The following is a 27992-nucleotide window of genomic DNA, read 5'->3' on the forward strand; positions in this document are numbered from 1 at the left end:
GAATTTGCTGATTCCCTTGGAATTCCATTTTTGGAAACCAGCGCTAAGAACGCAACGAATGTAGAACAGTCTTTCATGACGATGGCAGCTGAGATTAAAAAGCGAATGGGTCCTGGAGCAACAGCTGGTGGTGCAGAGAAGTCCAATGTGAAAATTCAGAGCACTCCGGTCAAGCAGTCAGGTGGAGGTTGCTGCTAAAATTTGCCTCCGTCCTTCTCTCACAGCAATGAATTTGCAATCTGAACCCAAGTGAAAAAACAAAATTGCCTGAATTGTACTGTATGTAGCTGCACTACAACAGATTCTTACCGTCTCCACAAAGGTCAGAGATTGTAAATGGTCAATACTGACTTTTTTTTTATTCCCTTGACTCAAGACAGCTAACTTCATTTTCAGAACTGTTTTAAACCTTTGTGTGCTGGTTTATAAAATAATGTGTGTAATCCTTGTTGCTTTTCCTGATACCAGACTGTTTCCCGTGGTTGGTTAGAATATATTTTGTTTTGATGTTTATATTGGCATGTTTAGATGTCAGGTTTAGTCTTCTGAAGATGAAGTTCAGCCATTTTGTATCAAACAGCACAACCAGTGTCTGTCACTTTCCATGCATAAAGTTTAGTGAGATGTTATATGTAAGATCTGATTTGCTAGTTCTTCCTTGTAGAGTTATAAATGGAAAGATTACACTATCTGATTAATAGTTTCTTCATACTCTGCATATAATTTGTGGCTGCAGAATATTGTAATTTGTTGCACACTATGTAACAAAACAACTGAAGATATGTTTAATAAATATTGTACTTATTGGAAGTAATATCAAACTGTATGGTGATAAGTATTGTTTTAATTCTTATGGTTAAAGGGAAATAGAGCCTTGCATTATACTCCGAACAGCCATTTGTGTGTGCAACCAGGGCACTGTAGACCTATCTTAGAGCAGCATCCAATACGCTTTCCAGATACTATACCCAATAAATGACCTAGGGAGGCTTCTGTGCTGTGTTGGGATTTAACCAAGCTTAGTGGTTCAGGGAGACTTTAGTTGTATGGAAAACAAGTTTAGAATGTATGCTATCTAGTCTATTATCTCCTTCTCTAAAACCATTTGAAATGGCTTCACCGATCAACATTTTGTTAATTCTTCTGTGGTTGAGGTGGAAAGCAGCACACCTTTCCTAGTTGGCAAGTGATCAGACTAATGTGTGTACTGATACTGTTTTTTCCATGCTCTGAGTCACATGTCAACTATTTTATCCTCCACAATTGTATAATTTAGGTTGGAGGAGAATTAAAGCATTAAAGTAGAAAGCAGGAAATTTACTATTGATTGCCCTAATTTTAGGAATTATATCCCTGAAAATTAACTGAAAACACAAATGGTAGGTGGGAATGATAAATGAGAAAAATGTATTTATTTCAGTGGAATTTTGCACGTGAAAATTTTGTTAAATAGGACCTTAAAGATCCTAAGGTTTGTTTTTATTGTGGGAAACAAAAAATCTGCTAACGATGACATTTTGAGGTGATAGAAGTCAGAGACTGTTTCCGTGGGGTTGAAATAGCAGCCAAAACATTCTCTACTTAGGCGCTTGGGATGTGGCTGTTGGCAGCACGTTTTATGGTGGGATCTTTAATCCAGTGATAAAATTTAAAAACAAGCCAAAAATGATAGGTTTCTTTATTTTCACTAAACAGGCAATTGAAATACATGGTACAAAAATAAGTGGTAAGATTATTGTAAAATGAAATGGACAGAATAAATATTCAATTTAATTTTCCATCTATGAGAATTTCACAATAAAATCATAGTTTACTTTGTATTATAGATGTGCTTGTTGGATCTATTCATCCTCGCATAAGGCAACTGAAAAATCCCTCGTTACCAATAGTTACTTGGGTGAAGATTTTTTTTTTAATGCTTCAAAGGTTTGGTTTTTGCCTTAATGATACAATATAAAGGGGGAAAGATTCAGAAACTATTTTCTAAAGCAGATGAATGCTACAACTGTTACGTGATGCTGTGCACTTCAGTTTTATACAGCAAGCTATTCAAACTGGCAGCTTATTGGTGAGTTAACAAGAACGAACAGTATGTGAATTTATTTTAAGATGTAAGCATATTTACATACTTAGTTTTGAAAATCTAGTGTTCTTTTCTTTCCCCCATGGCAGTCAAGACTGGGGCTTACCGCAGGATGTTTCAGCATGCTTCCCTATTTGCTTTTTTGCGTATGACAATAAATGCAGTTCTGAAAAAAAATATACAAACACTTCAAGCTACTATGGGCTTTAATAATTTGTCCACTTAGTAAGAGGAATTCCCACTTGTTGTATTTTAATGTCCCTGGCTGCCATGAATAAGCTTACGTAAGTGAAGTGTTCTGAGCCTGAGTGGTTGCAATCTCTGGGAAACCCTAATAGAATGATAGCCACTCTGGTCTGAGCAGGAACTTCCTGTCCTTTGACCTTTGACTGAAATTTCCTTTAGCATACATGTTGCCATTGCAGCATCTTGACATCATCCCTTTATGTTCCCGTTGAAGCTTCAAAACAGCCCTATATTGATACTATCTCCTATTTGCGGATGAGCCTAGCTGTGGAGCTGCAACCCGAACCCAGGTCTTAGTACTACTACTTCCCTGTGGACTTCGATTGTTTATTTACAGGGACTACTAGGAAATGTTACTACAGGTAAACGTGGGATCTTATAACTACTGTTATGTCCACGTAAGCCACTTCTGTCCTTAAGGCGAATGCACACCAGCCAAGGTGCAGTGGCCGGCCAGGCTGTTCTGCCTCTAACCCGGCCGTGGCTGCTCACGGATATGCTGCAGCGGCTTCCTAGGCTGAAACCATTTCAGCTGGAGTTTTAACGCTGGTCTTAAACTCCTTATAGCACTGCTAAAGATAGAACTCTTCAGTGGCATTCACAGCTAGGTCCAGAGTACCCTCAGTCACACCTTATTTCAAAAGAGATAGATAAAAATATCTTAGATCATCTCTGTAATGAAAGTAATACTTTCTTGGGAAACCAGGTACTCTGAAATAAAATACTCTGAAAATTCCTGTCTGTTGAAGCTGGTAATTATTAGGTTGGATGGGAACAGAATGGCATATTCAGCATTCACTTGCTGTAACATTGGCCAAGTTTGTTTCCCCAGGGTTGTCGTCTTCAGTTTTTTTGTGAATAGAAACAGGTCTCTCAAATACTAGCAAATAAATGGGTTTAACGCCTCAGGGCTGTTTTAACAGTAGAAAGGCATGTGCCAATTTATAGCGACATCAAAGAGAAGGTGAAATAGATCAATATAAGAACACAGGCCATTAGACATTTTTAAAGCATCTGTAGGTTTTTAATATTTTACGTATGTAATTATTTGCTCTGGAGGTGCTTTGTTTTGTCCTGTCTTTTTAAATCTCACAATGGAACTAAGATTAATAGGGAGATGGCAGGGTTGAATTCTGATCAGGCCCTTCCCTGCTCATTGGTAAATCATACCATAGCAGCAGGCACTTGAAATAGTGCACTTTATATAGTTTACTTTTGTAGTTAATCTTTAAATATTAGATTTTAACAGATTCTTTCCCAGTGACGATAAAGTCAGAGATTTTAAAGCAGAAAAGTCACATTTAATAATAGGACTTTAAGTTCATAGGGAGGTAGATGAGATAGTGTTATGATTATGTGACCCCAAAACTAAAGTCCTAAACTTCTTTTAATAAAGAAGGTAATTTTGTATTAAATGTTTTGTTCTGAGGGGATGTCAGAAGTCTGCTCATGAGTAATCGTTCCAATGTCACCTTCTTTAGGTTCAAGATGACTTGTTCATTTTTCTTTATAAACATGAGATCTTCCTTTCTTAAGAACCCTCCTCCAATGAGCATCTGGAAGGAGTTTGAAAAAAGATCTTTAAGTGCTTATCTCACATATATTTAAGTGTGAAGAATCCTTTTCTGAAGTCTTTAGCCCACCATAATGCTAGAAATATATAGGGGGAGATGTGATTTTCCCCTCCTTCCATGTTCATTCACACAGGAGAAATTTTTTAAAGGTCTTTTGTTGCTTTTTTGCAGAATATGTGGTTACCAGCAAGAGCTGAACATTTTGCTTTAGAAAGCTACAGAACTGATGGTTGATCAGAGATTATATAGATTTTTTTTTTTCTCCTGTCAAGGTACATGTCACTCCCAAGCAATGAAGAATTTCCCTTTTCTCCTTCACCACTGACAGCCTTAGTTTCTGTAGTTAACCAAGCTTCATGACCCTATCCATGCCCTTCTCCGCCCTGATCTTGGAGACTAGGAATGGACTGATGCGTCCATCTGGAGGTATCCTTAAGGTGTGGATAATGAGGCCATAGCCCTGCGGAAGCTCAGTGACAGTTCCCTAAGTCTCTGACACATTTTCCTTTGACGTATTAGTTAGGCAGGCAGATGGAGCCCTCCTAAACCCTGAAGATAATTTAAAAAGTGTCCTAATAGTCAAAAATAATTTGTTCAGAAGTTTCTGTTAATTTGGGGATTTAAAGTCTCTTCTAAAATCTTCAAGAGGAATTTATAAACCTAAGCTTAATTTTATAAAAAGACCCAAGTTCCTGGCCAGTGATTCTTTTTTTGTTTCAGTCTCTTGGGTCTTCTGGTATGCCTGAAAATACCAGTATTTGGTGCCTTCTCTCTCATGTGAACCTTCTTTAAAGGATTTCAGCAGGTGGACTATTTTAGGAGCTCTGTTCTTTTTAACTGGATTTGGGGGTGGGGGGTGGTGAAAGACCTGTAAGCCTTACTAGTCTTATTTTATCAAAAACTGTAAAGCTACATGCTTTTGTAGAGAAGCACCAAAAGGAAAACCTCAGTTTGGAAGGATTCATTTTAAATAAAGAATAGTAACTCAAAAGCCCTTACGTCAGGGAAGAGAAAGGCATTTTAAAGCTAGTACATTACAGTTAAGTTTCCCCCTTGATTTGAGTGTTAAATGGCTCTTACAAGGGCTTCCTGAAAGTTTCCCACCAGCCAGGTTTTAGTCGACAGATTACATATCTGCTTGAGAAGATGCCTGAAAGAGAAAGGGAAACTTTTTTTTACAGGCGGAATACTGCAGAGGAAGAAATAACAACAATCACTGTATTCATTTTAGAACTAAAATGACTATTGCTCAAATTTCTTTGAGGCAAGTACAGGGATTCCCTCCTCTTTTTATCCTTTACATTCTCTTGGCTACAGTGAATTGTCACCTAGAAAGTCTGAGAATTAAGCACCGCATTTTGATTGTAGGAGAGTAAGTTTCAGAAAAAGTATGGTCCAGTTGTGGAATCCTACAGAATGTTGGGCAGTGGCGATCCCACATTAGGCACCCACCCCTCTGCTCTCTTAGCTCCTCTTCCCTATCATTCCCTGTTCGACTTTCCCGAAGATCAAAAGAAAGTTGTACTGTTAAGTCTCTAAGGCATGTTACCCCCGTGGATCCCCCTAGCCCTTTTTGGAAGGCAGTTTGCAGAGATCATTGTTGGGAAGGGGAGGGGTGGGGTCCTATCAGTAACTGAGTCTCTGTGGGCACTTGGTGCTTTCGAGTTGCTTGAAGATGGAATACCAAAGGAGCTGGGCAGGGGCGCCTGGGTGGCTCAATCATTAAGCTTCTGCCTTCGGCTCAGGTCATGATCCCGGGGTCCTGGGATCGAGCCCCACATCGGGCTCCCTGCTCGGCGGGAAGCCTGCTTCTCCCTCTCCCACTCCCCCTGCTTGTGTTCCCTCTCTCGCTGTGTCTCTGTCAAATAAATAAAATCTTAAGAAAAAAAAAGGGAGCTGGGCAAGAAGAGCCTATAGAACAGGGAGCCTAACAGCGGCCCTGTACTGGGAGAAGTTTACATATGCAGACATTAAAAAAGTTTAGGGATAGAGGAGTTTTGCCACTGTTGTCTTGAAGGGGCTGAGAAGTGCGAGCGCGGGGCACCCTAGTCCTCAGACAGGCAGCAAGAGTGAAAGGAAGTCCCGGAAGGCACCGCAGTGAGCCAGCTCACCAGAGGAAGACCCCCAACCTTCTACCTGGAAATGGTAGCATCTCCCTTTTTCAGTGTCAGGGTCTTCTACTATCTCATTTGTTTCAATAACTTGGTTCAACAAGCTTCTAAGAACTAACCAACTGTTAGAGCAGGAGCTCTGTACCCTAACTGGCACTGGGGTCCAAGGACAGATTTTCTTCTCTTGGGTTGCCTACTTACTAGGCGCATCCCCTTCACATCCGTACTCTTGTGTGCCATGGACGTCTTGTCCGGGATGAGGGTGCAGCCGGCCAGCATGTCCAGAGAAGCTAAGATAGCATCATATAGGCGATCTGCATGGCTCTCCAGCTCACTGGGCTGCTTCGAGATCCTCCCGAGGACATCTTTTAACACTAACAAATGAGGTTCAAAGCAATTAGGCAAAAAACAAAACAAAAACATGTGATTATATTTTCTAAAGAATCATAGAAGTGTGTAGCATTTTTACACAAAATAGGAACATGGCAGTAATTTCAGGATGTCCACACTTTTTAACAGTGACTCTCCAGGGACTGCTGTTGCACTGGGGGATCCACGTTAACTTCTGATTAGAGCTGAGAGAAGAATTCCGCTGGCTCCACTCTGGATTTACATAATTCACAAAAAGGCACAGAAGCATGGTTCTCTGGTGACTGGTGTAACCCGGCTTTTAGAGTTAAGACACAAGGCACACCCAGATCCTCTGGGGCAGGCTTAAACAAAACAATATGCCAAGATTAGGACATTGGGTTCTGCTGTCAGGTCCTAAGAGCCTCTGTTGGCTGGGGAAATGGTACTTAGCAGGTATACAGGTAGCCTGGTAATGTATTCGGGAATGCTTGTGAACCCTTTTTGGTGGGTCCTCGAGGAACAGACTTCAAAAGAAAAGGATCTGAAAGCAAGCTAAGACAAGAGGTGAGTGAGGCCACGATTTCCTCCAACGAGGAAGGGATGGACTAGGTTCAGAGTGCATCACAGCAGGCTTGTTTTTCTCTTAGAAACCTTATTTCCTTTATTAAACACAAAGGCTGCTTTAGCTTCCTGAACCTTTATCAGCTGTGTTAACACTCAGCTGCAGCAGGAAACACTGTTTCCTGCTGCAGCTGCAACATCTCCCAGCAGCAGAAGGGAAAGGGGAAGCTGCGGAGGATGCGGCCACAGAAGGAAGCAGGGTCTAGCTGCGGGGAGATCAGCCTCTAGGGAGGCCACGGCAGGGGGTGCAGCTCCTCTGTGCGGGCGGCGGCTGGTCTCTCCCCTCCACCTTTACCAGACCTTGGCTCAGTCCTGTGTGTTCGTCAGTGGAATTCAGGGGACCTTTATTTTTGTTTCTGAACTTTTATCTTAGGATGTTAGAATATTTGGTTGGGGCCAAGTAAAAGGAAAGCTGGGCGTGAGAATGCAGTCTTTCCCAGCCAGGCTTTGGTGTTTTAATGGAATACATACATTCAGGAGCCTGGTTCAGCTTCATGCCTATAGGTCCCAGTCATGTGATCCAGCTGAGTGTGGAGTTTGGATATGAGAAGGGACTGGCAATGCGTGCACCGAAGCAGTGAAAAAGCCAGCTCTCCACGGGGAGGCCTCTGGCAGGAGGCGGAGACAGATGCATTTTGGAGGGGCAATGAATGTGGTTCTTGTTCCTATGGTTCTGCTTGTGGCCGGGGGAGAAAGCGGGCTGCGAAGCTGGGTAGGGGGGTGTGCGCTCAGGCTCGACCCATGCTGGCAGTGTACCCTGGAGAGAGCTGAACACTAGTGCATCTAGCGGAAGAGACCCTGTGAAGGTCAAGGGGAACATGTGGTCTTCACACAACACCCAAGTTCCTGGTTAGTCAAAGCAGAGGTCCGGAGGGGGCAATGAGTCCATCTCAGAGGGGCTGGGTACATACCTGAAAATCACAGGAACGCCCAAATGACTTAGTTTGAGACATGGGCCAAGGGGGATGATGTTTTTCCAGATTAAGCACTGAGAAGTTATTACTGGATCGGTTTTTGAAGGAAGGTCAAGGAACCTGTAGCTTTTAAGAGGCCCAGTTGTTACAAGCGGCCTCTGTCTGGGCAGAGTTTCCTAGTATGGGGTGCTCTCCCTTCCTGCTCAGCCCCCGCACCTCCAGACCCAGCAGCAGGGCAATCGGCATCAGGGGGCTTGAGACAGGCTGCCACCGCTTAAGTGGTCCAAGGCAAGTTCGCAACTCTGAGGTGAGAGTAATAATAGCATCTAGCATCCATCTCACAAGGCTGTGATTAAACGGGACAAAAACCTGATATGTTAAGTGCTTCAGCGCAGCGTCTAGTGCATGGTGTTCAGTACAACACGGTGTTCAGTACAACACTGATGTAATTACAAGTAGCGCAAGAGCCTGACATAGCGAACTTCTGCCCCAATAAAACCCCAAAAACCCTCGTGCAAGAACCAAAACAAAAGCCTCCTGAGGGCAGGGGATTGCCAAGGGCTCCCCCAGTTCACACTGGATAATCACTGCCTGGCTAGAAAGCCCTTCGGTGGCTCCCTGTCCCATTGAAATCCCTCTGCCCGTTCACAGTTCTCAACGCTGGTCATTTTTCTTCCCAGGGGTATTTGGCAACGTCTGGACAGGTTCTCGGTTGTCACTACTGGCATCTAATGGGTGAAGGCCAGGGATGTTGCCAACCACCCTGCAGTGTGGAGGACAGCCCGCCTCCCACGGCATTACATGACCCCAAATGTGGGTGGCGCCCATTGAGAAACTGCTCTAGGCCACCTCGCTCACACGCACCCAGCGCTTCTGGTCGGGCCAGCGCCACCTCACTGCCTCTCAATGCCAGGGGTCCGGCCCAGCTTTGCTTCTGTCCTTTGTTTGCCGCAGAAGCCCCACCTCACTCCAAAACTGCGGCAGAATACAGATGCGATCTTTGAGCTCCTGCTTGTTTAGTCTTACAGGAAATCAGGGGCTGCTTTTGGCAATCCGTCAGTTCTTGGCTTTAACCCAGCATTCTCCGAGCTCATCCTCCCTTTCCCATCTGCCCACACCGATCGTGAATCCTCGCACCCTGCATGCTTAGGCATATTCTTAAAGTCTGTGATTTTACATTTTCCTAAATTGGGAACCCATCCTGCAAAATGAACTCTCAGCAGCACACTTCTTCCTTCAGTCTGCTCCCTCAGAATGGACTGCTCTCAAACACCGAAACGGATACTTCCTCAGAGCAGAACACCAAGCACATAACGAGAGAGGGGTCCAGCCTGGGAAAGGGGCACCCCTGAGGGCCCCCTACTGTGAATAGCCTATCAGAGAACCAAGGACGACTGCATGAAAACCAGCATTCCCACGCAGGTCAGTACCAGGGGACGGTAAAAGAGTGTCCTTGCAGACTCGACTCGACTTACCTTTCGGTCACCGGCTCACTGTGTGGCTGCAGGGAGAGTGACGAGGTGAGGGCCAGCGGGCAGCCAACAGAATCTAAGGCAGTGGGGGTGTGTGTGTGGGGGGGTGTTGGCACTACTGGATCCTTACCGGTGACCCTGTGGCCCCTGGACCTGCTGCTGAGAGGGAAGGAGTGCTGGCTCAATTCAAAACTTCAAGCGTCTCACCTGGGGTGTTATCCAACAGGCACTGAAGAAGAATCTCCCCTTTCTGTAAGACGCTCTCCGTCAGGGACTGGTGTTCATCTATATCTTTCTTAAATTGCTTAAAGCACATCAGAAAAGAAAGAAGCTTTGTTACTATTGTTTTGTAAAACTTACTCAAAATGATCCTTTGTGGAGCTCAATTCCCCTCTACCCTGGAAGACAAACCCATCCCATCTTCAGAATTCCCCAAGTAAGCAGCACATTAGTTTAACTTCACCTACTTTGAGCCCAAAGTAAATACAGACTCCATCCTTTTTTCCATCTACAGTTAGACAAAAGAATTTTCTTTTCCCTGCCAGAGCCTGGTTCATGAACAGCTTGGGAGTCAGGGTTTCTTTGTGTCGTATCTCACAGGGTTTTCTTTATAAACTCACAAGGCTATGGGATTCTCAGAACACACCGTCTTCTATTCTAACAAACCTGGTAGGAGCCACAAGAGAAGGGCCCCCACCCACTTCTTCCCTCAGTGTCCTGCTCTGTGCAGACCTTGGGACTTGGGGAGGCAGTGGGGAAGCTGTGAGTCTCCTAAGAAGCTGATTTGTTTTCCCCTCATCGGTACCGAGCCTTGTAGTTTTTGATGTTTCTTTAGCTGCTAAGATGTGTAAAGTCAAATCCATGACAACCTTTAGTACAGGGTACAGAACTTGGTGGTTCACGTTCTGGAGTTAGAATTTTACTCTCGGATTTAACTGTATTCCTATCTTTAGTTTTCCTTTGCCCTAATACCTGTACTTACTATTTTATTCTTTAGTATTTTCTGTAGTTCATATGGTGCCCTAAACCCAATGTGTTAAGACAAAGTACATGAGACAGAGTCAAAGCTGACAACATGTGAACACAGACACAGACTTGCGTATATGAGCTATCTTCTACGCAGGGGTCCGGGTAGCTCACGCATACACATGCGGCATGCACCAATCTGTGCGGGGAAGAGGCTGACAGTAATCCCACTTTGTGACACAGCTGTGTGGGTGACACAAGAGGGCGAGTCTTCACTGACTTGCGAGGGTAACTCCCAGCTCAGCTCTCAGTTCTACCCACAAAGCAAGAAAGGTGCTCTGGCTAGTCTGCAAGTTGAGGCAGAGAAGGACAGAGTGAGGGATAAAATGGAGGGACTGGACTTGTTCTACTTGGCACTTGCTTTGATGGGGATGAGGCTGAGGCACTCTGGAGAGACCACCCAGATAGTCTGAGGACAACTTCCCGGCAATTTCCTCTCTCCCCACAGTGGTACTGCCCCTAAGCCTCCAAGGGCTGGGCCCTGCTCAGCTCTGCACATGCACTTGGGAAGCTGCACACAAAGGACCCTGTCACACTCAGTCTTCTCTTTCCTCAAGCATACTCGGGGCAAGGAACTCAGGGCAACCTCTCTCCACCAGGCAGAAAACAGCACTCCCACGAAGGTACAACAGCTGGCCCATCCAGGCAAGGCCCCGCCCCTAAATTTTAGTTGGCGCCACGTTGGCCCTCTCTCCTGCCAGGGTGTGGGGGTTGCTGGGGTGGTGCTGCTCTGGCCTAGGCACACGTAAATCACATTCTCCTCTAAAGGCACTTGATTAGGTTACAGAAATTCAAAGAACTCTCAGAAAATCCTTTCTAGACTAGCCTCACAGGCTCAGACCCCACATACTACCTCTGCTCCTTCAAAAGAGGTTAGAAATGCTTGGTCAACCAGACATGCTAGAGGGCTGTGGGTAGTTCAGTCAAGGCTGATGTTATACTGGGGGTAACTGTACTTCTCAGAATGAAGGGGAACCTACTGGTAACTATTCCAGAACAGCAGGCACAAACTATCACTCCAAATACACCTGATCTAAAGTCAAATTAACCAGAACTCGTAATTAAAGAGATTTAAAAAATAACAAGACCTTAATGAAAAAGAGGCAAAACAAAACAAAACAAAACAAAACAAAAAAACCCCAAAACCCACAACCCAAAAACCAAACACACGGAGAAGTAAATTCCAGTCAGGGCTGCCCAACAGAACTTTCTGTGATGACAGAAATGCCGGGACACTTGAAATGTCGCTAGTACAACTGGAAAATATGAATCTTTAATTGTACTTAATTTAAATACCCATATGTGACTAGTGACTCATAATAGTGCAGTTCTACACTTAACCCCTGAGACATCTGCAAAATTACATTGCAAATTCCCTTAAGTATATCTGACTGAGGATAAATATATTTTCTCCAAACTCTGCTTGGCCTGGGAAATAACTCCTACATTTTAGTTTTTCAGCATGAAGAATCTGAAAAGGGCCTCTGATTAGATTTCACGTAAAATAGCCAATTGCGCCGTAACATACCAAGTATCAGTTATTTGAGCTTTTACTTTGTAATCAAGTACTTAGCCACCACTCTGGTGAGTGAACAGCCAGAAGCCAGGACCACATATTACCCGGTAAAGCTGCAGAGAAGACTTGAGACCTGTAAGATTGGACTTGGATGGAATCAAGTGGTCTGTAACGTCCGCTATGTTATGCAGCCAGCGGATCAGCTCTTCCAACTGACAGCAGAATGTCTGTGTAGACAAATAAGAACACACGGCGTTACCTTTCAATCCAGGGGATTCTGGGAGCCAGACTGTGCACCTTCCCCGAGCGTTCCTCACTTGCGGGGTCAGTCTCTTCCCTCCTCCCCTGCCTGTCCCCACCCCATGACTCCAGACCTCTGCGAGGGCAATATGGTTTCCGTCTCCCCTCAGCCTTTGACACCAAAAATGACAGGCTGAGAGCAGCCTGCCCTGCACGTGGGGAGAGGAGCTGACAGGAGGACAGGGACTGGCCCAGAGGAGGCACGCCTACCATGGAGACCGATTCCTGGGTGAGTACCACTGCTGACTTTCTAACTGTCCCTGAGGAAAACAAAATAAACAACTATAATCGTGACTAATTTGAACCTATGGCAGGAAACAAGTGAATTAAAAACTGTGGGTCCCTGTTTTGCATTTGCCTCGAAGTATTTCAATCTTTTATCACAAAAGAGGCACATGCTACCATGTGCCCTACCTGCTTCACAGGACAAATAAAATCACACATGGGACATGGCGGGGCTGACTGAAGCCCTCAGATGCTAGGAAACGTCTGTCGTGCTGGCTCATGGGTCTCTTGCCACCCGGCCTGCTGCTGTGCGTGTGCAGCGTCCGTGCGCTCACCCAGGACACGAGACCGCGCACGGACTGTGGTGTGGTGTGGTGTGGTGTGGGTGTGTGTGTGTAGCTGTGTTCCCGAACATCCTTGTATCAGGGACTATGCAAAGCCCTCGACATGAATTATTTCATGTAATCCACACAACATCCCAAAGAGGCAAGGCTCCACATCTTACAAATGAGCAAACTCAGAAGACTGAGCTGAAATTCCAAATACGGCAGTGCCAGGATTCAAATTCAGATCTGCCTGATGCTGGAGACCCTGTTCCACAGAGTGTGAATTCTACCTCCAGTCACGCGTCTATGAGAGGTCCGGTGACCAAGACGGCTAGGACATAGTGCATCTAATGACTCCCAACTCTGCAGCTCCACCACTTTATCAAACTGAAGCTCTCAGAAGTCCTACAGTCAAGAAAACCATTTACCTTTGTTCAATATTTCCTAAAGGCATGTGAGCACAGACGTTTCTTGTGCAGAATACCTCTTAATCCTCAAGGTCAAGAGGCCTAGGAAGCAGCCTTGAGTGGTGGTTAAGCTCAGGCTCCAGCCTTGGGTAGGCAGCTTCCCTAACCCCGCACTGCCTTTTCTCCAAACATGAACGACAACAGTAGTCCTTACTGGGCCAAGTGGTGAGAATCAAGTAAGAGAAGGCACAGCATGGTGCCTGGCACATATAAAGTGCTCGAGGTTACTACGTTTGATTCCATGCACTGGCAGAAGCCACACCTCTAGGCGAAGCCCCTTGAACGTAGGTTTACCTTCACACACTGCACGAGCGATTCTTCTCCCTGCTCCCCCTTCCCGGGAAGCTGCCCTGTGGCATCTGGGTCCAACCATGCGCGCCGGTCCCACACAGCTGGCAGGGAAGAGCGTGTTCCCAGCGGTCCGGAGACCCCCAGGGCCTGGCGGCTCCCCACACTGCCGTCCCCTGCAGAGGCCCTTGCCTGGATGAAGGAGTGCAGCAAACGGCGGTTCTGGCCCTCGGGGCCCCTGAGCCCTCTGAAGGCAGCCCCAGAAGGAAGCTGGCTTTGGCTCGAGTCTGACGGGAGGGAAGCTGGCCCATCACTGTCTGACACGTCCGGGGAGGTCCGCCCTTCGGCAGCCCCAGTGGGCAGGGTCACCAAGGTGGGAATGGAACCTAGATATGAAACCAAACTAGAAACCTGTGTCAGCCGAGTGGGCAGGGCAAGGTACTCGTCATCACTTTCTACCTCCTCTTCTGATTTCCACCCGGACTCTGTGCAGGCAGGGTGCCAGACGCCCTGGCTGGCCCCCTTCTCTCTCTCTGTCCTGGGCAAAGGCCACCCTCTGTCCCAGGTCCTCAGCTGGGGAGAACCGACCTCAAGGTGCTTGCCCATGGGGAGCCAGTCCTTCACACCCCTCGGGGCTGGCTCTCTGCTCTCCCAAGGAGCATCCCTACTGCCTGGGGCTCTGGGGGTAGATGTGACCTGGTTACAAGATGCCAAACCAACGCTGCCCTGCTTCTGGGGTACTCCAGAGGGCCACCGCATAAGGCTTGGCTCTCTGGGCCTAGAGAATGGCAGGGCGGAGGCCTCCGCTGATGGGCAATTCTGGAAGCCATTAGTGGGTGACTTCAGGGTACTTGCTGGGGAAACAGAAAAGCTATCCAGGTCTACACCTGAGTCCTGCAGGACAGGGTCAGCCAGTATATGGCTGTCAAGGTGCTTTGGGAGTTGAGGTTTGGGCCTAAGTGGGTAAGTATAGTCCAGCAGATCTTCATACTCTTTATTCGGGTTCCAGAGCGGAGAGTGGCGGTCGGGCGAAGGAGGCAGGGAGTCTGGTAGCACACAGGCCCAGTACTCGGCCTGGAAGGAGAGGCGCCTCCTGCCCAGCCCAGGAGCATCAACCCCGGGGGACGGAGGCTGTGGTGACCACTGGAGCCCCGGCCCTGGCCCCACAATGGAGGGGGCCGACTGGGGGACGACCAGTTCCAGGGAGGAGGAGACCTTGGCAATGGAGCAACTTGGAGGCTCTGCCTTCTCTCGGTGACCCTGCAGACTGCTGCCCGGGGAGGAGGCAGAGACGCTGCAGCTGGAGAACTGAGGAGCAACGGCGGCCTGGTTCCCCAGTGGCCTCCACCTTGGCGGGAAAGGGAAACCCGAGCTGTGGGGCTGCTGGCTGAGGTCTAGCGCCCGTGGCGACTCAACCGGGGACGGGTCATCTTCGCTGTCGGCATCATGTCCTGAGCAAAGGCCTGCGGCTCGTGGAACGCTAAGAGTCTGAGGTAGGTCCTCTGAGGCAGAAAGCCTGGTCTCCTCCATCTGCAATGAGAAGACGGAACAAAAGGCACGAAGGTGAAAATAAGCAAACCAAATTTCTTTCTTAGAGGACAACTCTGGGGACCCAGATGATATTCAGGAGAGCTCTTGCAATCGGAGTCTGCCATCTGATGCGAGAACTAGACAGCGTGCGGCGAGGGGCCAGCAAGACAGTTCCGCGTGCTCCGGGAAGCTGACCATCGTCCCCAAACCGCTCCCACCCTCTTCAGGCAAGCACACGGCGGCTCCGGCACACCGGGGCTGGGGCACACCACCTAACCTCGGAGAAGCGTGTCCCGGGCAGGAGATACCCCTGCCCTGAGACTCATCCACCTGCCCCCCCCGCAGGTGACCCACCAGGCCCCACCCATTCAGCTCATGCCTGTTATAAATGAACAAAGGGAGGCCCTCATCTCAGCCTCTTCAACTCATCTGTTCGATGAAGAACTTGCCCCCAAGGAAGGTAGGACAGCACGGTGGTTAAGGACGTGGGCTCTGGAACCAGACAGACTTGATGCCAACCCAACTGCCACCTTCCAGATGGAGACTCTGGGTCTCCCTTCCCTCATCTATGAAATGGGGAGAGTAATAGTACCACTTCCTCGGGACATGAGGATTAAAGGAACTCAGGTGTGAAAAGCACAGGGTCAGAGCTCAACGAATAGGCACCACAATAATAAGCCCATTGTAGTCAGCTCATGAAACAGCCTATTTCTGTGTTTGCTCATTTACTTGCTGCCTCACTAAATCTCGGATTCACAGGTGCCCTGGGCACCACCCCTGGCTCCCAGGCAGACGGGCCCAGCTGCTGTTTTCTCCCAGACAGTCATGCTCAGAGCATCCTCACGGGGCAGAACTGCGTGGGGGCAGCATGCAGCAGCCAAGGCCACAGTGATCCTGGTGCGATCAAAGCCTTTCCCACGGAGGGCCTTGGCAAGCAGAACATAATAGGATGTCAGAGCTGGGAAGGACGGATCATTCAGGTCACCTTCCCAAATATACTGAGGGCCTGAAAGATTGAGGTCACAGAGCCAAGCACAACTGCTTGCTCTCTGTGACTTGACTAGGCAAGGCTTCCCTGCAGTCAGGGAGGCCCAAGAAATTCTTCTTACCCAGGGACAATAGTGCCCACCACGGGGGCTCCAAGGCTCTGTCAGGTTCCCTGGGTCCCAAGGGGATAGAGTCTCAGAGCTTGAAGGAGCCCACAGCCCTGGACCCTCCCTCCCCAAGTCTCGTTAGGGCCCCCCACCCCCAAGAGTTCAGATCACCAAGTCAGAAACAGGACACGGCTCCCCCCATCACAGCTCCCGTGGCCCAGCCCTCTGGGCACTAGGTCTTGGCCACAGCATCCCCCGTCTTCAGAAGGTCACCAGTCACACTCTTGAGGAACAGGAGATGCTGTGGACAGAGTCCCCCACTGGCCCCAAAGCCCAGCTCTCCAGGTGAGCCTGTAAAACAGAAATCATCACACCCAGACTCCCCACCCCCCAATTCCCCTCCTTGTACAGGGGCTGGGAAAGCAGGTAAGATGGTAAGGAAATGCTAAAACATACTCCCAAAGGACCACAATAGTTAAATCTACAGTTCCATTTGCCTTATTACCTACCTGGCTTCCCACAGAGTGCAAAAGGTCTCTAGTCCCAGTGCCAGCAGGAAGGGGCAGGCAACCAAGAGCAAGCTTAGATCTACCAGCTACTGGCTCCCTGCTGGTGGTGTTGGCCTGGGGCTGGTCATATGCAGAGGGGCTGGCGGCAGGGGCAGACAGCCCCTCTATCCCCCACACGGGGGAGGCAGACCCTGCCGCAGCCTCGGCTTCCAGGCACGGTGGCTCCTCCTGCTTCCCGCCTACGAGCCCCGGGGTGTCCACCTCCTGCGCCCCGCAGCTCCGCCGCCCGCAGGACAGGGTCTTTGTGTCCACGGATGCCTCCACCTCTGCCTTTTCTTCCCCCAAGGCCATGGAGACGTCCCCAGGTCAGGGTTCCCCTGAAGCCTGCAGCTCTCTACAAAATGGGAAGAGAAAAGAAAAAGATACATTCTCTGCATCTGTACCTAGGAAACCTTGCTTTTTAATGATTAAGACAGACATCTGCAATGAAGGAAACCAGCAACAAAAAGAAAAGGTAACCTACTGAATGGGAGAAGATACCTACAAATCATGTACCCAATAAGCGTTTAATATCCAAATATATAAAGAACTCATACAACCCAACGCCAAAAAAAAAAAAAATCTGATTTTTAAAAATGGGTAGAGGACCTGAATAGACATTTTTCCAAAGAAGACACAGAGATGGCCCACAGACACATGAAAAGATGCTCAACATCACTCATCATCAGGGAAATGCAAATCAAAACCACAGTGAGAGATCACCTGACATCTGTCAGAATGGCCAAAACCAAAAAGACAAGAAACCAGTGCTGGCGACAAGGTGAAAAAAAGGGAGCCCCCTGTGCGGTGTTGGTGAATTACTGAAACTGGCGCAGCCTCTGTGGAACACAGTGTGGAGGCTCCTCAGACAACGAAAACCCGCAGGACTGTATGCTCCAGTGCTTCCACTTGTGGACAGTTACGGGAGGAAAAGGAGAACATTAATTTGAACAGATCAATGCAGCATTATTTACCACAGCCAAGATATGGAAACAGCTTGGGCGCCTGGGTGGCTCAGTTGGTTAAGCGACTGCCTTCGGCTCAGGTCATGATCCTGGAGTCCCGGGATTGAGTCCCGCATCGGGCTCCCTGCTCAGCAGGGAGTCTGCTTCTCCCTCTGACCCTCCCCACTCTCAAGTGCTCTCTCTCTCTCTTTCTCAAATAAATAAATAAAATCTTTTAAAAAAAGATATGGAAACAACTTAAGACTATGGAAACAAAGGAAACAAAGAATGAAATCTTGCTATTACTAACAAGGTGGATGGCCCTAGAGGGTATTATGCTAAGTAAAATAAGTCAGAGAAAGACAAAAACCATATGTTTTCATTTATATGTGGAATCTGAAAATTAAAACAAAGTACAACAAAAAGAAACAGACTCAGAACAAACTAGTGGTTGCCGGAGGTGGGGGAGATGGGTGTAATAGTTGAAGGGGATTAAGAAGTATAAGCTTCCAGTTATAAAGTAAGTAAGTCACAGGGATGTGTAAAAAGCAAGCAAGCACAGTGTGGGGAATAAAGTCCATAATATTGTAATAACACTGTATGGTGACAGATGGTGACAATACTTACCCACTTACATGGGTTAGCATTGTGTGATGTGTACGACTGTGTAATCACTAGGTTGTACATGTGAAACTAATATAAATATGTCAACTATAGTTAAAAAAAAAGGACTTTTTTTTTTCTGGTCAAATAAAAGAAAGAACAAATGGTGTTTATTTCCTCAGAGGAGAACACAGGTTGATTTTTCCCTGGCCCTGGAGTTTTCTAAGGCGAAGGAGGAGCAGACCATGTTGTCTTCTGCTTTTACACGGTCAGTACTAGCCCCAGCAGCAGAGGCCCAGGCAGGTGAATGCAGGTCCAAATCAGAGCCAAGGAGTAAAGCCGCACTTCCGTCCCGGCCCCACTGGGGCCTCCCTGCGCCAGCCCGGCCACGGCCACAGTTCTGCTGCTGCAGTGCTCCCACTAGCAGGCGGCTCGGGCCTGGCCCTGACCGCTGTGCTCTAGGGAACAGCAAGGCAGGGCCTGCTCAGGCCTTGGCTGAGCCCAGGGTGTTCCCACAGTGACCGCTTTGCCTGCTGGAGGAGGCAGGACCCTCTCAAAACACAGAAACCCCACCTGGGGCTGTGGAGCTGGTGGCGACTTCTCATTCCAAGGGTGGCCAGCGACCAGAGAGAGGATGAGCCGCAACTCTTCTCCCGCTAGCCTGGGCTGTGATTAACTTGCAGCTGAGGGAAGCCGTGGAAATCCAGGTGGATAACAATGGCAATGGCCACATAGCATGTGTGCACGGGACAGTGAGAGAGCACGCGTGAGCGTGCACCGGGTGGCGGGGGGGGCAGGCAGGCGAGGGAGACCAGGGCGAGCACTCAGGGAGGGAAGAAGGAACAACATGGGAGTTGGACCTGAAAATACAAGAGTTCCTTTAAGAGTTTCAGGGCTAACGGAGACCCCCTGCAGTCAGCCTAAGAGTACAGGAACAAGTACAGGCTGAGAGCCCTGGGGGCTGCGGCAGGAGAGCTGGCAGGCGGGGCAAGAGCTTTGGGAGGATTTGGAAGGGGAACAAGGGAAGCATAGTGCCCAGGATTTCAGAGGCCACCTGGAACGCACTGGACCAACCTCAAAGCTAGAACGTGGACAAAAATAGCCTTCCTTCTGCAGAGACCAGGAGCTGAAGTGACAGCAAGAGGAGGTGCTGGGAGCAACAGGGAAGCCCGAGAAAGTGGGGTTGGCTGTGGAGAGGGGTTCATCCTGCTCAGCTCGCACACTCGGGAACTGGGTGGGCACAGCCACACCTTGAGAGCACCCCGTCCTGGAAAAGGGTCCTACTCTGTCTGCCTAGGCACACGAGGCTCCAGGCCCATTCGGAGGTGATCCCAGAAGAGCACACACACTTCACACGTACTCTCTTACTTCTCACAACTACTGCACAGGGTTTTTTGGACAGGTAACATGGTTGAAATATAAAATGCGCTGCAGATAGAAGTCTCCCTCTGCCCTTGTCTCCATCCCTCACTAAAACCAGCTACCACAGGGACGCCTGCGTGGCTCAGTTGGTTAAGCATCTGCCTTCGGTTCAGGTCATGATCCCAGGGTCCTGGGATGGAGCCCCGCATCGGGCTCCCTGCTCAGCGGGAGGCCTGCTTCTCCCTCTGCCTGCCCTCCCTCTGCTTGTGTTCCCTCTCTCTCTCACAAATTAAAATATTATAAATAAATAAATAAACCCAGCTACTGCACACAGGGCATGCCAGGCACGTGCCCGGCACACGATGTATACTGAGTGTCAGCAGGTGCCAATCAGTGTGGGGAGGGGGCACAGAAATCAGTGTAACAAGTCACCTTACAAGCCACAAAGGAATCCAACAGAAGGAAAAAAAAAGCAGCCAATGTTTCAGAGAACAAAGGCAAAATATTTACTATTAGAAATTCCCATAAAAATAGGTAAAGAGTCTCAGTAATCTGTATGTCTCTTACCCCTTGACGCATATGCAAGCAAACACAAAAATCTCTTTCATCCTCCCTCTTTACGTAAAAGCAGCACACTGTACAGGACACCCTGTTCAGAATGTTTTCTTTCCTTTTTTTAAAAAAAAGTATCTCGTATGCCTTTCCTCAGCTATACACAGAGCGCGCGAGCTTCCTTTCTTTCATATTACTGCCCGGCACTGTATTCCGGAAAAGTGCCTTTTGGTTTATTTCACTGGTCCCTTGTGGGTGGATACTGGGGTTATTTCCAGTCTTTCCTTACTCCAAGCAATGCAGCAAGGAACCACCAACCAGCCAGAAGCACACAGTGCACACAGCCCTCGTGCGCCTGCTAGCACATGCACAACATCAACATCCGGAAGGACAGCTGCTGAGGGGAAGGCATCTGCACATACTTTGCCTATGTTGCCAAATGGCCTCTAAGGGTGGCACCCATTTACACCACCCCCCCAGCAGTCTGCGAGAGTGGGTTTCCCACGGGAGGCAGGTCGCCTTATCTCCCTTCACAGAGAGGGAAACCAAGGCTGAGAGAGATTCAAATCCAGGACGGTGTCACTCCAGAACCCAAGCTCTTTATGAACCATCAAGGGAACAAGTTACAAAGCAGATCAGCACATGAAGGGGAAGAGGGAAGAGAGTGACAGGATGGCGAGATGAGTGACCAAGTCCTAGTGAGACAGGTTTTCACAGAGCCACAGCCTCACCGTGTGGCTGTTTAAACAGCTACACATGAAGATGTTTAGAAGCTGAGTCCATGGGCTGGAAAAGTGTTACCTACAGCCCCCAATTTCTACTTCTTGCTCCATTCCTAGAAACCCTCTCAATGGCTAGAGTCAGGCCATGACGGGTGGCTAATTCCTTTTACCGGCTTTCCTGTTCCACTAAAGGGTGTGGTCTTACAACAGGGGCAGGAATATGATGATGCTGGGACAAGAAAAGAGTGCAAACAAATGATCTCTTTGTTTTGATGATGTAATTTTTATGTCTTGTCTGGACTCATTACTCAAAAAAGAAAGTATCCATTTATCCTGGGGGATGGGGAGTGGTGAGCTAGAATTATAAGCTATTTAAGAGACACCACTAGGTAATTTTCAAGTGTGCATACAAACCTGAACTAGGTTAACACTGTCACCAGAGGCCCTTCAGCAACCAGGTAAGATGGTCTGAAATAATGATTTTCATGGAAACAGTGCTTCGGAAAAGGCAGGTTTATTTTCTCAGTATGGACGAACAGTCTCTTCATAATCTTACTTCTTAATCTGCCTGACAAATCATGCCCCCCTCCAACTACACAAATTATGAGAAGACAGATACATGTGAAAGAAAAGAATTAAAAGAAGTCCATGAGGGCGCCTGGGTGGCTCAGTTGGTTAAGCGACTGCAGTCGGCTCAGGTCATAATCCCGGGACCCTGGGATAGAGCCCCACATCGGGCTCCCTGCTCAGTGGGGAGTCTGCTTCTCCCTTTCCCTCTGCCTGCCACTCTCCCTGCTTGTGCTGTCAAATAAATAAAATCTTTAAAAATAAATAAATAAATAATAAAAGAAGTCCATGAGAGCTAATTCCATGTTGTATATAAGATGCTACAGAATACAAAGGGCGAAATCAACTGGCATAGAAATAATCAGGGAAAACTCCTTGAAATAATGACTGTTGAAGGCAAAGCTTTTTTAAAACATCAATCTTGATGAGGTGGCCTAGCAAATGCACAAGTTTTAGATTTCTGGGGTTCAGTCCTGTCTGCACTTGCCAGGTGGGCATCTGCATGAAGGCCAAGCCCTCATTGCCACAGGTTTAGATTTTACACATCATTCCTTCTAACCTTGTGGGGTGTGGGTGGAGGTGGGGATTCTGCTTGGACACTTCCAATGAGAAGCAGCTTATTCCTTTTCCAATAGACTGCTCCGGATGATGAAAATGACTTGTGGTATTGAACCAACTCACAGGTCAACAGCTAACAGAACCTATTACTAACAGAACCTAAGATCACGTATCTTACAGTGTTCCTATAGGCTAGTGGCTCTGGGATGGGCAGAGGCCTCAGGAGACCTCCTCCCTAACAGGGAAGTACCACAAGGTTGGAGTGAGGGCCTGGAAGTCTCGAAGCACAGACAATGAAGAGTTAATTCAACCCTCCACCTGGGAAAGGTCTATACACACTGGAACCGCCCTGTTCTTGGCCAAACCAAGAGACAAGCCATAAAAGCTTCAGGATATCCTAGCGACCACCTGGACTTTGCTATTAAAATTCTCCATTAGTCTCCCGCAGAGGCCATATGACCTGCCAGATATATAAAATTAGGAGTGATGTAGGCTTGGCATCTGCTTGCCTTACAGTAAAAATATGCTCACACGTCACATATGTGGCAAAGCTAACTCTGTAAGCCTGGACACCTGACCCTTCGTGGTATTGGCTGCACCCCGTGCGTGCAGCCCCCGTCGCAGCTGCTGGTGCTTCCTCCCACTTGCTCCTATCCAGGAGGGGGAAAGGAGGGCTGCATTCGGAGAGAGAGAGAGAGAGGATACGCCTCTCCTAACTAAACCATTCAGAGAGGAATGATCAACCAGGGAGCAATCCTCCTCTGATCAAAAAAAGGACTACCTCCAGGATTTGTTAAATCACGACCTCCCTACGAAATAATCTGATTTATACAAGCTTTGCCAGGGATGCTGTGTTGGGGCAAGGCCCATCTCTGTCCCCAAGCACACGGCCACCTGTACTGGCTACATGGGCCAGGTATTAATCCACAGAGCAAGCCCTACCAGTTCAGGGGCCAAATGCTTCAAACTCCCTGTGTTTTCACAGGAGGCCACAGGTATAGGTGAACACCATGCACACATAGTGGCAGAATCTGACCACAGAACCAGACAAAGAAGCTCTGCCCACTAGGAAAGGGGGAGGGAGCGGGGCAGGACCCAACACTGCAGGATTGCTGGAAAGTTTCTGGGGGAACTAGATTTATGGGAAAGAAGCTTAAAGGCAGAAGCCAATCCAGGCGTGGGAGGCAGCAAGACAGGGGGTAAATACATATTCAGCGGAGGCCAACAAAAGAGACAGTCACAAGAGGCCAGGGCCTGCCTCAGAGTGGGGTGGGTGCCAGGACTGCTGTGGCTGGAGGTTTGAGACTGGGAGGTCAACAGCCAAGAGCAACCGCCTTTCTACCTGCTCCCGCCCTGGCTATTGAAGCCCCCAAGTCTCTTAGTCTTCCACATAGGCCCTGTCTTTCCCTGTGGGGCAGGTCATCCTGAGCACCGTGTCTACCTTTTTATTCGAAGGTCAAAGCCAAGTAAAAGGAAGAAGCCAAGTAAAAAGGAAGGTCGAAGCCAAGTGAAAAGGAAGAAGCTACAGAGGGTAGACATGTTTCCCATGGCTTGGTAATGGGCTGATGCCATCCTCAGAATGCTCCAGCACCAGAAGCCCCTTTCCTTCTCCTCCTGGGGCTACTTCCCTATGTTTTCCTTAAAGTCAGAGGGAATCCTCCAGCATCTGAGAAGGAGCCACTGGCTCCCTGTAAATCAATACAGGTGGGAAGGCTGCGGCCAGGCTGCTTCTCTTGCTTTCTCACTCACTCACTCACTCACAGGCTGGCGACTGACTGGGACCACCAGATAGCCGCGCAGCAAGGCCAGTCTTCTAACTCATCACGCAGGTCTTCAGAAGGCCTTTAAAGAGATGTCACTGCCACATCTTCAAGGAGCTTGGCTGAGCTTCCAGTCCCCTGTCCACTCAACCGCAAGCTCTCTGGCCTCCTTAGCAGATTGTCCCCAACCAACAAAACTTAAACTATGAGGATACTGAGGACTTCACGTGTTAATAACTGTACCTTCTCTTCCCACCAAAGAGCAAGGCAGAAAAGCAGCTTTCCTGTAACAAAAATCTCTCCTACTGTCTGAGCAAGCTGGCCCTGGAACCATGGTTGCAGTTCCACAAGCCACTGCGTGTTCTGCGCTTGGTGATTTCTGTGAGGCAGTCAGGTTACATGTATGAAGACTGATAAGAATCTTACTGATAAGAATGCTGCCCACTCTACTAAAGGATCCTCTTTTGGAGAACACACTGGAGAATTCTCTGGTCTTGGTAACAAAAACAAGTGTTTCACTGAACAGCCAGTTTGTTTTTACTTGAAAGGTATTGGTGAAACTGATAAAAATTTCCTCTTTGCTTTGACTACTAGGAAGCTCAGCAACAAATCTGCAATCCTACACAACCAAAAAGCTTAGGACAGAAAGGCACTCACCTTTTGTACTAATCTTACCCTTGACTTCATCTTACTTTTCTTTCAACCTATCTGCCTCAATTACTTCTATTAAAAATCTTGTTATATGGAAAGTATCTTGGAATGATTTCTCAAATCATTTTTTGGAACAAAATATAAGAATTGTTAAAAATAGAGTAACATAATAAATTAGGAAAAAATATCATAAATCCAAGACTTTATCCCAAAACCATAAAAACAAAACTGTTTTTAGCAGTACTTGTAAAAACCAAATGCAGGGGCGCCTGGGTGGCTCAGTCGGTTAAGTGTTCTGCCTTCGGCTCAGGTCATGATCCCAGGGTCTGGGGTCAAGCTCCATGCCAGGCTCTCTGCTCAGCGGGGAGCCTGCTTGTCCATCTCGCTCTGCCTGCTGCTCCCCCTGCTTGTGTTCTAATAAATAAATAAAATCATTAAAAACACACACACACACAAATGCAGATACCTGTGTTAGTACCTTTCTACTCAGTGTGAAGACCAGCAACATCTGCATCACCTCAGAGCCTGCTGGGAATGTAGATTCTCAGGCCCCACCAGTCTTGGAATCAGAATTTACATTTGAGCAAGATCTCCAAGTGACTGGTAATGTTTCAGAAGCACCAGGTTAGTCAGTAAGCCTGTTTCGCACACTGGAAAGAACTACTACAATGATTTTACAACCATTCACTGTGGTTTTGTTTTTTTGTTTTTTAAGGTTTTATCTTAAGAAAGTAATCCCTACAGCCAATGTGGGGCTTAAATTTACAACCCCAAGATCAGGAGTTGCATGCTTTACAGACTGAGCCAATGAGGCACTCCACTGAGTGCCTATCCTATGCCAGGCACATTTGAGAAGGAAATTTTTGGTCCTTGTCCTTAAAGTCTTTCCAACAGGACACTAGAGAAAGTTCACACCTTGTAGCAGGTTTTTAACAGCTAATTATAGTATGTCACATCTGGAAAGGAGTCCCCAGAAAGAACCATATTCCCTAGAAAGGATTCAAGATTGTGGCTACATTAAAAACAGAATCAGAGACCAGAATTCTCCTGTGTTAGTTACAAGTGAAAAGAAGATATTTGTTTTGGAGACTCCAAATAATTTAAGAGAAACTGACATGTCAAGGAGACCTACAGCTGGAAGGAAATGTACAACTTAGCCCGCTTCCTGCCCCCAGAAAGTGGTGCAGGAAAACCTGGAAGTGAGGCAACATCCCCTAGGGGTTCTATCTGCCACCTCTACGTCTGGCCAACAGGTCTAAAGCCAAAGAGAAGACTTCTTCCACTTTTCACAATGTTTGTGAATAACTTCAAAGACAGGAGACAGTTTCTTCATGAGAACAGTTAAGTTATAAGGAGAAAAGCCACTGCAAGTCCATCTCCACAAGCTCTGCCTCTCTGGCTGAACCAATCACCCTAAAGATTTCTTGTTAGCCACAACAGGCCCCGTCTGTTCCTCTGCTCTTACAGGACCATTCTGAGTATCAGAGCACATCAAGAGTTTATCAACTACTGTAATACTTGGCCAAATTATTATCTGGCACTTAATCTCTAGTGGGTGGTGAGACTCTAAATGAATCACAGATAACCTATGGAATACTTTTACTGTGGGGGAAAATCATGAAAGGCTTAAGGACTTTTTAAAATCAAGCAACAGATAAGGACTAAAAGGCAGACAGACCCTGAAGGGTCAAGTACTACACAGATACTTAGTATTAGTAAATCTATTCAAGTATCTGTTTATTTTTATCCTAATAACTGCTAACAGCTCCTGAACATTTTCTTTGAGCCACGAACTATGCTAAGCACTTTATATCAATATCTTTTTTAATCCTCAGAACCCATGGACTGGGTACTACTATAACTCCCATTTTACAGATAAAGAAACTGAGGGGCGCCTGGGTGGCTCAGTTGGTTAAGCGACTGCCTTCAGCTCAGGTCATGATCCTGGAGTCCCGGGATCGGGTCCCACATCGGGCTCCCTGCTCAGCGGGGAGTCTGCTTCTCCCTCTGACCCTCCCCCCTCTCATGCTCTCTCTCTCTCTCCCTCATTCTCTCAAATAAACAAATAAAATCTTAAAAAAAAAAAAAAAGAAACTGAGACACAGAGAAGTTAAATAACTTATCCAGAGTTAGTAACATGACAGATAAAGCCTGTTTTAACTTAAGAGAGCCAGAAGTCAACTGCTTCCCTAACCTGTAGAAATAACTGGTCCAACAAATTAAAGGAATGAAAATTTTTGTTTTGTCAACTTTTGGCTACGCTATTTTTTTGTTTTGTTTGGTCTTGTTTTGGCTTCAGTCACTGAATGTCTTGCTATGTTCCAAGCACTGCGCTAGGAGCTGGGGAAACCACAATACAATGTGATGTGTAAAAGCAGAGGCAGAAGAAAGTAGCCTAAAGGAAGACATGATTAATTAGCTGTGGGGTGGGGAAGAGCTTTAAAAGTTTTTCAGAAGAGAAACTGAGTTCTTTGCTCTTTTCAGTACTGAGTAGCCTAGAATTGATCCAGGTGATGCAGAGAATCAGGATGAGAAGTGGTGACCTCTACTTCTTTTTAACCAAACCCTAGGCAAACTGATCTAGTACATTTTATCACGCATTTTAACAACATCCTTCTCACCCTAGATCTAGGAGCTGTTAGGGTATTTATGAATACTACCTATCTTTGTGCAGGCCCCACTCCCCACCCCCCAACTGAATTCTCAGTGAGGTCCAATCTGCTCTGGCACTGGCAGGTTTCCGCTCATTTTTATTACAAACAATACACCGAACCCAACCAAATAATTATGAAGGACCTGAGCATATATGTGCCCCTAAGCTGCTGAGAACAGTTCTGGTGATGACAGTTGGAAAGGGTGGCCTTTCTAGGCAAAAAAAAGCAAGACATTTTGTTTTTTCCCCTCAGCAGCTGCTGCATTCACGGCACCAAGAAAGCATCATTCGTCTCCATCTTTCCCTTGGGAATGACCCTGAGCTGGTGAGAGAGGGTCTCCGCGGCAGAGCAGCGCGAGCGCCTGACTCCCAGGGCCGCCACTTGGCCCCCGGCGAGCGCGCAGGGTAAACAGCACACGCCCGGGCAGAGGCCGCGAGGGAAAGTGAGTCCGCCCGCGGCCGGGCCCGACCAGCCGCGCAGCTGCTCGGAGCGGAGGATACCTGGACACGCGCGCCCCCCTCGGCCCGGCCTCCCCGCGCTCAGCCTCTTACAACCCCGGCCTCCCGCCTCCGCGCCCCGCACCCGCCGTTCCGCCTGCAAAAATGGAGGCGAAGGCACGAGGCGTCCCTACCCCCAAGAGCCCTTTGTGCCCTTCCCGGCGGGGGACGCGGGGCCCGGCGACGCGCCCGGTAAGGCCTCGCAGACCCGGAGAGGCTGCTGGGCAGAGGGGGCCGGGCCGCGGGGGCGGGGGCTGCGGAGCCCCAACTGCCGCGCCCGCTTGCCGAAAGCTACCTACCTCACCTCAGACGCTTCTGACGCCCCGACCCGGCCTGCGGCAACAGCAAACCGACGCGGCGGCCCCGACGCGGGGGTCCCAGACGGAGACCGCGGCCCTCACACCCGAGCCCGCTACGCCAGGGGCGGGGC

The 27992-nt window shown here is 47.9% G+C and overlaps 2 protein-coding genes across 4 annotated transcripts in view; one reads left to right on the forward strand and one right to left on the reverse strand.

Moving 5' to 3' along the window:
* The window catches only part of RAB1A (RAB1A, member RAS oncogene family), a 29013-nt gene extending 27193 nt beyond the window's left edge, over positions 1-1820 (forward strand). The window contains exon 6 of the mRNA XM_028093871.2: positions 1-1820. Within this exon, the coding sequence (XP_027949672.1) occupies positions 1-198 (198 nt within the window). The 3' untranslated portion in view covers positions 199-1820.
* CEP68 (centrosomal protein 68) lies at positions 1665-27979 on the reverse strand. Of its 3 annotated transcripts, none has more exons than XM_088026502.1 (8): positions 27862-27979; positions 16654-17047; positions 13527-15050; positions 12019-12141; positions 9580-9676; positions 6216-6388; positions 4984-5053; positions 1665-2249 (listed from the first exon to the last, which is right to left on the reverse strand). In XM_088026502.1, the coding sequence occupies exons 2-7, from the start codon at positions 17002-17004 to the stop codon at positions 5030-5032; spliced, it is 2292 nt and encodes a 763-aa protein (XP_087882628.1). In that variant the 5' UTR covers positions 17005-17047; positions 27862-27979; the 3' UTR covers positions 1665-2249; positions 4984-5029. The 3 variants fall into 3 exon arrangements, with proteins under 3 accessions (XP_087882628.1, XP_027949671.2, XP_027949669.2); XM_028093870.2 differs by having other exon boundaries at positions 1665-3885; XM_028093868.2 differs by having other exon boundaries at positions 1665-5053.
* Positions 27980-27992: the final 13 nt, after the last annotated feature.

The sequence above is a fragment of the Eumetopias jubatus genome, unplaced genomic scaffold (assembly GCF_037043125.1).
Source record: "Eumetopias jubatus isolate StellerSeaLion01/CBP00866 unplaced genomic scaffold, mEumJub1_p1.0 scaffold_9, whole genome shotgun sequence".
NCBI lineage: Eukaryota > Metazoa > Chordata > Mammalia > Carnivora > Otariidae > Eumetopias > Eumetopias jubatus.

Bases quoted from the DNA above. Each gene is read 5' to 3' on its own strand.
- CEP68 (XM_088026502.1), bottom strand. From the start codon at position 17,004: ATGGCCTTGGGGGAAGAAAAGGCAGAGGTGGAGGCATCCGTGGACACA. The intron at 12,142-13,526 runs GTAAACCTACGT...TTGTCTACACAG, and splicing joins CGCTCGTGCAGTGTGTGAAG to ACATTCTGCTGTCAGTTGGA. The intron at 5,054-6,215 runs GTAAGTAGGCAA...TTTCTCTTTCAG, and splicing joins ATGTGAAGGGGATGCGCCTA to GCATCTTCTCAAGCAGATAT.